The sequence below is a fragment of the Cydia fagiglandana genome, chromosome 12, assembly GCF_963556715.1.
Source record: "Cydia fagiglandana chromosome 12, ilCydFagi1.1, whole genome shotgun sequence".
In the NCBI taxonomy this organism is placed as follows: Eukaryota; Metazoa; Arthropoda; class Insecta; order Lepidoptera; family Tortricidae; genus Cydia; species Cydia fagiglandana.
The window spans coordinates 16,978,686-16,989,015 of record NC_085943.1 but is presented as its reverse complement, the minus strand read 5'-3'; the positions used below and the strand labels follow the sequence as shown (position 1 = coordinate 16,989,015).

Genomic DNA, 10,330 nt, shown 5'->3' with positions numbered 1-10,330 from the left:
ATTACCAACTCTGTACAATTATAGTACAATTATAGTTAGTATTTGAATTCTAATTTTAACACCAGGCGTATTACAATCCTGATGATCTTTTATATGAAAAGAATGAATCGGCAGAGTAGGTAGATAACATTTTGTCTTAAGTCTTTGTTGTACCCTCTACCAAATTTGGTCGGGTCTGTTATACTCGTATTAACATTCATTTTTATTGATTACAGGTAAGCGTAATAGCGTCGCGTCACAATATAAATGGTAAATAGTAAGTAAAACAACGTATTTTAAGTATCTTTTATTGACTACCTGAGTATCACAAATACTAAACATACATAAGTACGTACACATACAGGAATCATGTTCACAATCACATAATCGTGAGCAAAATTACTGCTAAGGGAAATTTTAGAGCGTTTTGATTCCGACTGCAACGGTACGAGTATTCGGTAGAAATACTACCACATTGCTCAGAGTCGACATCTTATTACAAAAAAAAGATCCGTTTTTTGTCAACAGAAATCTGTCTTCAGCGTCAGTACCGACCGACCGATATTTTTTAATTAAGAGGGCTCACAACGATCTGAAATTATCCCATTATTACTCCTATATTTGACTTGTCTTTTGGAAAGTATACAAATTTTTCAAGCTTAGGGTTCAGGCCTTCTGCCTGGATAAGTGAAAAAAAATTAAGGTTTACAATGTAGGTACTTCAGCCTATTTTAACAAGGAGCAGAGACAAATGTCAGAGGTAAGTATGTGATCCATCTATACTATTCTATACCTACAATTTGTCATATATTCCCAATGAGTAGAGATACCCCCGTCGCGTATTTATACGTAGTTTTTATAAAAAGCTACGTTTAAATGCCCGTAAATGTATAACTTCCAACGACAAATATTCTACATAAATTAAAATTAAATTGGTAAGAATTTGCAATTACCTAACCGTAAGTTGGTTTATTATGCTGTGGGTAGTAGCTACCTTGAGTCTGTTGGCCCTGTTGGGGGTAGGTTTGTTGAGGGTATGTCTGTTGAGGGTATGTCTGCTGTGGGTATGTCTGTTGAGGGTATGTTTGCTGAGGGTAAGTCTGTTGGGGGTAAGTCTGCTGAGGGTAGGTTTGTTGAGGGTAAGTCTGCTGAGGGTAAGTCTGCTGGGGATAAGTGTGTTGCGGCTTGTTCTTCTCGGCTTCGAGTTTAGCAGCCTCCTCCTTTGCAGCTTGGTCGATAGCACTGAAAAATAGGCGTAGATTTAGTAAGATATTCTTAGAGAGCCTCAAAAATTACTGACGACTTTTGAATTTTTCATTTAAACAAGGCAATAGAGAATGCATGATGGAGGCGACTAAAGGTTAGCAAGTGGCAGTCGCAGACGCAGATTGACGCTTATAGCCTCTATTGAAATATGTACTTTAATCTTTAATATAAGTAAAACCTGAATAAATATATCAAGCGATGCCAAAACCAAAATATGTTTCACCTTTTCTGGCATAAATCGGAAAACTACTGGGTTATAAGCTCAAGGAATCCTTAATATTGCTATGAAGCGGGCAATTTGTCTCAGACACAAACAACTCTGGCCATAATTCACCCGGCACGCCCTCTCACTCCGGGATATAAGAAACAGTATACTGGTTACATATTTCCCTCAAATATGTTGATGAAGATGCCTACTCACGTAGGGCTTGTGCGGTGTCCGTGTTATTATTATATGTCGGTGACTACCATCTTATACACAGCTTTGGCTTATAATTTATAAACCTACGTAAATGCGATTATTGTCTATTGTATATAAACATATGTTTTTAATCAATAGTATGGTCGTAACGTTGTTCAAAAGTTTGGCTAATGTGAACAAGATACGTAGAAGATGACAACAAGTATCACTTGTTTTAGCATGCCTGCGTTGTCTTAATTTGTGTTCATTAGGGAGTAAACCACATTCCTCCACAGTGGCGTAGCTAGGCGTGGGCGAAGTGGGCCGTCGCCCAGGGCCTCGCCCCCGAAGGGGCCTCGCGCGAGGCCCGACCGAAGCGGACCGCACATCGAAAGAAAAGGGCCTTGCAGATGCGACTTCGACCACGGCTAGATTAGTTCACGATACTGTTCCTGCATGAGAGTTCTTCTCCCCAAGAAAAGCCAGTGGCCACTAACAGAGCATATAGACTGATGATGACTACTTACGCCTGGATCGCAGCCGGGACCGGCGGCGGGGTGGGCAAATGGTCCCCAGACGCGTGGAACCCGCTGGCATCAGCCCACCAGGTCACGGTGTAAGTCTTGCCATCGCCACCGACGTACGAGTACCAGCCCTTCTTCACCAGGCTCTCGTTGTCTGTGTTCGGGTTGAGGAGGTAGCCCTCTTCGCCTACGTGGGTGCCGTCGGCGATCTGGTACCTAAGTAAAAGCAAATCATTAAACAATTGAAGGTTTTCGTCTGTTGCAGCATATGTTGAATCTACAAAACACTTTAAATGTCTTTAAGGTTAAAAGTTCAGCCGAAAACTGGAATATATCCGTCCATATTTGCAGTTCAATACCCCTTTGAGCAAACTAATTAATTGATTCGCTCTATACAATACTGTCTAAAAGTTTGACATAAATAGAATCTAGCAAACTAATTGTCAGTAGAAAAAAAATTGTACTGGAGATCGAGATCGACCCTTCACGCCAATTTTTTTCAAATTTGACTCTTTTTTTCTACTGACAAAGTTGGCTGCTAGACTATATTTTATATCTTATCATTTATAAATAAACAGCAAATAAGCACGTATAATATAAGATGTAAACTGCCGCAGTGCTGCGCTCTAGAAAATTAATGTCTGCTTTTACATAGATATACAAAATGAAACGCTAGAATATGATTGCCCTTTGTGTAACTGGAAAAGCTCTTTTCTGCTTTTAACCGTAAAGATACCTATAACTTTACAATGAAAAATAATGAACAAATCAAATTTAATTGAGTTGTAACCAGTGTTGGCATCAATCTGAACTAAATCAATCCGGATTGATCAATCGAATTGACGCGTCAATCCGAATTGATCAATCCGGATTGATCAATTCGAATTGAATCAATTCTGATTGACGCGGCAATCCGATTGAATCAATTTGAATTAACGCATCAATCCTCAATTCGGATTAAATCAATTCTCAATCTAGATTAACCATAGTCCCTAAGATTACTTTTCAAAGGTGTAAGTTTTTGGGACTTACTTACTGGACTTAAATTCGATATCTGAGGTTCCCAGAGGTTCGAAAACATGTTCCTGATGTCAGTATTGACTGATGTCCCTTTTTGGGACATTTTTCGAAATTGGCCGATTAAGTTCATTTTCGTAATCGATGTCGACCATAGGTCCCTAAAAGTTTTTGGGACTTACTTACTGGACTTAAATTCGATATCTGAGGTTCCCAGAGGTTCGAAAACATGTTCCTGATGTCAGTATTGACTGACGACCTATAATTTTATTATTACAGGACCGGGAGTACTTATTTTATTTATATATATATAAAAAAAAATCAAGTAAATCAAGTAAACATATATATATATATATATATATATATCAAGTATATATATATATATTTACTTGATTTTTTTTTATTCTTTTTTTTATTTTTATTTATTTTATACATATATATATATATATATATATATATATATATATATATATATATATAAATCAAGTATATATATATAATCAAGTATATATATATATTATTTATTTTATTTATTTTATTTATTTTATTTATTTTATTTATTTCATTTATTTCATTTATTTCATTTATTTCATTTATTTCATTTATTTCATTTATTTCATTTATTTCATTTATTTTATTTATTTTATTTATTTTATTTATTTTATTTATTTTATTTATTTTATTTATTTTATTTATTTTATTTATTTTATTTATTTTATTTATTTTATTTATTTTATTTATTTTATTTATTTTATTTATTTTATTTATTTCATTTATTTCGTTTTTTATTTATATTATTTATTGTATTTAATTACTTATATTTATTTTATTTATAATATATATTATATAATAAGATTTATAATTTATTCTTGAAATCTTAGTCAATTCCCACGTTGTCCTCACATTGTAGCAGTATAATAGATTTTTTATTGTATCCATGTATGTACAACATTATAAGAAATATTAAATTACATAAATTACTAAAAGACATAAATAGGAATATAAAACTAAAACTAACTACAATTAAAATAATTAAAACTAAAAATTAAAAATATCTATCAAAATTTGGTGCCCTCGGGAGGGTGCCCAACACGCAGGCAGCGTTCCCGCGCTGGATTGCGATGGCAATTCGCTGTGCGAGAAAGCTGCCCGCGCGAGGGTCACCCGTTGCCTCCCTCAACCTTTTCCCAAGCTCCTTAAGGAGCATATGTGCGCCTCTGCCCCACGAACCAAGTGTCTCGACGCCAAATGCAACGAATTCGTATTGGGCGCCGAGACAGCTGTACTTGGCTACCTTTAGACGCTCCCGGGTGTCCGCCGCCGCGCCAGCACGCCTGCTGGTCGATGGGACGTAGGACGCCGCTAGCGTGTCAGCGCAAGTGGCGTCCCATACCAACGCACGACCCATCTTCCAGGGAATCAGTGACATCCCGTCAGGGCGCTTACCGTCGTTCCGCACTATTTGGGGCTCCAGAGCGGCGGGAACGCCGGCACTGACGAGCGCCCTTCTCAGGATGTCATTGAGGGCGGAATGGCGAGACAGGCGGCCGGCACCCGAAGAGCAGGCGAGCCCGTGGTGGCCGAGGCTATCCACTTCAGCGCCACATGAAGCACAGTTGTGGTCAGCACAGACAGCAACACCTAGCCGGAGACCAGCGGCTACGCGAAGCGTCTCTGGGTCTATAAAGGTGCCGGTGTTAGGCGAGGGATACGCGTGAAGCCACTGACCTGATTCTGGCCTAGATGAGGCCAGAAGCCTCGCTCGGTCCCTGCCTGTCGCGGTGTCCAGAAGTGTGTTTAAAGTATTTACTGATGCTATATCATCCCAGGCCCTTTGTATTTTCGGTCGAGACGGAAAATTTTGATTTGGTCCAGCCAGCCAAGCATTCGAGGCCTCAACCAGGCACGCGATCTCGCAGTTTGTAGCCGGAGAGGCTTTGAGAATATTACCTGCGAGATCGGAGGTGCTATGAATTGAGGCCAAGAATGCCGGCAAAGCAACACTTGAGATTTTACGGGTACCCAAGCCACCATACCTTATCGGTAAGGTGGCTTGAGTCCATGCCTGCTCGTTAAATCGGATGTTCAAAATTGATTCAATTTGGGATTTTAAAAGTAGGTCAAGAGGTCGGAGTAGATGGGGGTATTTCCAGATAGGACAACAGCGGAGCAGGTAGGTGAATTTTGGAATGAGTAAACAAAATTTTAGAATAAACAGTGCAGAATGACTGCTAATTTTGAGAAGGCGGTCCGAATAGTCACTAAATTTTGAAATAGATTTACTCAGAAGAGGAGGGATGGCTTCATTGAAGATGGGTGCTCCGAGAAGATGTAGACTGTCTTTAGATATATTTTTGATGGATGGCGCGATGTTATTAAAACTTTGAATAATTTGGGATGCCGAAGAAGAATCTACATTGTCGGAAATATATAATTCACATTTATTGAAATTTAATTCCAGCCCAATGTCTTTAAATTTATTTTTAATTTGTAATAAATCTGCTAAGACAGTCTGTGAATCGCCACCTAGAGTCCCATCGTCAAATCTTATGAAATATCACAATACAGAAATTTACAAACTTATAACTAGGTAAATATAAAAATTAAGGGTATTATATGCTATTAGGCCATAGGTAGATTTATAATAAGAACACACCACACAGGCAGATATAAAGATAAACAGAGGAACGGCAAAAAAACTTGTTTATGCTGGAGGCTTCATAGATCGCTCATGCCAACCTCGGTTATTCAATAACAACTTGAATTTAAGTGTGCGTAAAGATTACAATCGTTTGAACTGGTCAAAAACTTTATAATGAGGTAACTGAATAGACTGGGTTTTTATTTCGGTTACCGGTAACAGAGGTTAACCGTATCTGATACGGTTACCGAATCAAAATGTTACCTTATCAGACGGTTACCGTTATGGTAGGTGTTTTTACAACCGCTTCTAAAATAACCCTATGAAAAACCCCGGTTAAGGTAACCGGTTCCTGTCCCTGGTAGAATCTAAATATTGCCGTTGAAACCATGTTTTGCACCTTAGATATCGATTTTGAATGCAAGCAGTCACTTTCAAAAAATGTCACTAAAATGTCCCGAAACAGGACAACTTTCAATATTGCAGTCGAAAAGATGTTTAGAAACCTCTGGCTACCTCAGATATCGATTTTAAACGCAATCGGGTAATTTCTAGAAATGTCCCAAAAAAGGGCCTCTCTCAATATTTCCCTCGGAAACAAGTTTCGAAACCTTTGGGCACCTCAGATATCGATTTTGAACGCTATCGGTTAATTTCAAGGAAAATCCCGAAAATGTTCCAAAAAGGACATCCTTCATAATGCCGTCAGAAACATGTTTCGGAACCTTTGGTAAACTCGGACACCGCTTTGGAACGCAATTGGTCAGTTTCAAAAAATGGCCTAAATAAAAAGGACATTAGGTGTACATACAAAGTAATCGTCAATCCGAATTGACGATTGAGGATTGAGGATTGACCGGTCAATTCGAATTAACGATTAGTAATCGTCAATCTTCAATCAGTAGATTTAGAATTAGTTTCGTCAATCGTCAATCGTCAATTCGAATTGATCGGTCAATCCTCAATCGTCAATCGTCAATTCGAATTGATATTTTGCCAACACTGGTTGTAACTACTTATTCGTAAAAAAATATTGTAAGGAATATGTCTAATAAACTGTGAACTGCCTAGATCTTACAATGATTAATGACCGTTGATACTATCAGCCCCAATCCATCTCTATTACAAGACTCCTAACTAAAAAACGATAAATCTACAAACACTAGATCCAGCTTTGCGTAAAAGAGACCTGCCGGTTGACTAATGTCGCTATTATAATGAACTCGGCTGCCGAAACAGTTATAATTATTCGATGTTAGCCATAAATTATGCAAAAGCTTTTTCTAAGGATATGCGATTTATAAACAGTTAAATTGGCTTTAAAACCGGATTTGCTGTCGTTTTATGTCAAAGTGATACAATGGACCGTTGTGACCGTTAGGGACGACATTTACATAATAATAAACAATTTGGAAAATGTTAGTAAAAACTTCCACGTCGAAAGATTTAGAACCACCGGATCTATATAAGTAGAGTCTAGGTACTCTACTTATATAGATCCGGTGGTTCTAAATCTGTTTACTAAATAACATTGAAAAGTTGAAATCATCCATCTTTACGTAGTTCTAAAATAATAAATCCTGTTTTAGATTTTAAGAACACATTTTTTTTCACATACTTTTTACGACAGTTTTTTTTAAATCGGATATATTGAACTACATACATTTTTATGTAGGTAGCTAACTGTAATTGAAACCGTCATGACTTTGATGGCACTGTAAAAATGTTCGATTAGGTAGCTTGGGCAATAAAGTTTATAGATGGTTGGACACGTGTTTTGAGTAAAAAGTGTTTTACACCCAGAAGCCCATTATACCTGCTAACGAGTTTTTGCACATCTACAAAGGTTAATACGCTTGCGAAAATAAAACTGCTGTGGAGGTAGAAAGCAAAGAAAATTTAATAAAATGAATAATTGAAATTTGTCGCACAATAGGACACTTCTCTACAATTACTGTGGTTAGATGTGTTTCTTCTGGCAAGAGTTCCATGAGAAGAAGTTTTAAAAAAATTGTTTAATTAAATAGATGGGGGCAGTAGAATAAAAAAGCATAAGTACTCACTCATATTTGTAGCTGCCGTTGTCTCCATAATACTGGTCGTTCTTGATTACGGCGACGGGCGTGGTGGTCTGCTGAGGAACGGTCCACGAGTTGGTAGGCTGGTCTTGTTGAACCGGTTTGGACGGGTTCTGCCAACCGGGGACGTAGCTGGGCGGGCTCCAGCTCGGCGCCGCGGTCCACGTGGGAGGAGTAGTCCACTGATTCTGATTCCAGGTATTGCCGTCTGGTTTCCAAGCGTCGGGAGATGGCCACTGGCCAACCTGGTTCTGGTTTTGATTCCAGTAGTTATTGGGTGGCGGAGTCCAGCTTTGAGGCTGGTTCCAGTTGTTCTGCTGACCGATCTGGGGGGCATTCCAGCCCTTCGGGGGCCTCTGGCTGGGGGCCACGTAGTTGGATGCCGCTTTGGTATCTGCTTCAGTTTTCAGAAGTTCCACTGAAGCGACGGCTTCAGAGTCTTCGATTAAACTTGCCGGGCTTTCTTCATCGGCATAAGAAATCGCCAGAATGGCGAGAAAGGCGAGTAACTGTGGACACAATTTAATAATTATTTAAATATAGGTATACTATGCCTACAGCATAAATGTATACTTTAGTAGTAGGTCTTGGCTGATTTATTATAGCCATTTTCATTAGAAAAATTTGCATCAAAATTACATAAATACGTTCGCACTAAGATAAATGATCTCTTTATTACATGGGAACTATTTCGGTCTGCCTTGTTTTTTGGAGAGCTATTATTTGACCAGTTAATTTCTAAAGAAACAAGTTGCTGAGGAACTAATTTAACTATTATTATGAATTAAATGCAAAATGGGAACCAAACTAGCTATAGCTATTAAATTAAATTAACAATTAATTGGATGTGAACGAAGTGCTGACAGCAATTAACGAACGCCAACTTCGGTGCTCTTATTCCTCCATTTTAAATTAATATGCTAATTGACAATGGGATTTTTTTTACAGAGATTGGTCAATAGAGATGGTTCTGATTATGACAATTAATAATTTAAATTGTAACCGTGACAAAAACATGTTAAGACAAAAAAGTGTTATTTTTAGATCAAGCAGATTAGGTCCGGTGTTAGCTTTGTCAAAGTACAAGGATCCCGGTCTTAAGTAGGTACCTAAATGATTTAAAACTTTGATTTTAAACGGTTCAACTTTAATTGCCATAGAACAATGGAATTTAGTTTGATTATATTATGCATAATATTGTACCACATTTTCTTTTTAATAAAATTTTACTGTAAATAGTATTTGAGTTCTATGCAGTTTATATTTATAATAATTTATGGATATGATAATTAATTGAATTTCAAGTTGCTTTTACTTTTTACTGTAAGTACTTTTTGAGTTTTATTCAATTTATATTTGTAATAATTTATGGATATGATAATTGATAAAATTTTAGGTATTAATTTACGTGTTTGTAAATTTTGTTACATGTGAATAATTACTTAGAAGATTAACGTATGTACGTTATACGTTATTTTTTTATATGAAAGCTTTAACCTCAACAATTGACTCATTTTTGCCAGATCATAAATAGAGCTAACAAGAAGTGGACGAAAATTTTCAAATAATTCCGATAGGTACATGATTTGAGCTTTTTTAAAAGCGGCTCTGATTGAATTTACGGAACTCGATTGTGTTGCAAATAACTATTGATTGATGTTTAAAATTTTGGAGCTAGTATTTTAGCTTTTACCTTTTTACTTAATTAATGTCAATTTCATCATTTTATTCCACTTAGTATTACCTCACTTATGTTTTTACTATTCACTGTTTGTAAACTTTTGTTGAATAAATCCATCTCGATTAAATTTTGCAAAATTGCATGGTATGAAAAATAAATATTTCACTAAAATTATGCTATACACTTTATAGTTTTATGTCTTTCTTAAGGACTCACCAGTTTCATAGTGCTATCTTTCCGTTTCGGCAGTCCGTGCGAATCTGTCGCAAGGGGTCGCGAACGCGATTATATATGCTAAGGTCCTGTGGCGATCCTCGACGCATCCGTACGCCGTGTGTTCCCAAACATGCGCGAGCGCAGGCAAGTCGGACGATATGGAAACCAGTTTAACTGCGAATTCGAGATACAAAAACGAAAACGCACGTTGTAAGTATTCTAATAATGTGTGTATGTGTGGCGAAGAGGAAGAGACAGTGAAACACTATGTGTGAATGCCAGACAAAGAATGAAGGACTTTGGAGCAGGATACCTGGAACCAAAAGACTTTAAAACGCTACCCATGAGCTCCATCATCCGACACATGGATATGGTGGGAAAAACTCTTGAGTAGTTGACGGATCTTCTCTAGGGGGTAACTGCACAAAAGATCCTTATGGGTCGAAGTGTATCCGCAAAGGTCCCCGAAAACAATAAGATAAGTATCCTAGTTAATAATCTAGCAAAACCGATGTTTGACAGCGAATG

The 10,330-nt window shown here is 37.4% G+C and overlaps 2 protein-coding genes across 2 annotated transcripts in view; one reads left to right on the top strand and one right to left on the bottom strand.

Annotated features, from left to right (window-relative positions):
• Positions 1-10,330, top strand: part of LOC134669623 (uncharacterized) — a 233,986-nt gene that overhangs the window by 31,670 nt on the left and 191,986 nt on the right. The gene's annotated exons all lie outside the window — the stretch shown is intronic.
• LOC134669268 (adhesive plaque matrix protein-like) lies at positions 274-9,862 on the bottom strand. The gene is made up of 4 exons (XM_063526772.1): positions 9,803-9,862; positions 7,891-8,414; positions 2,173-2,385; positions 274-1,221 (listed from the first exon to the last, which is right to left on the bottom strand). Exons 1-4 carry the CDS (start codon positions 9,809-9,811, stop codon positions 933-935), a joined length of 1,035 nt encoding a protein of 344 aa, XP_063382842.1. The 5' UTR covers positions 9,812-9,862; the 3' UTR covers positions 274-932.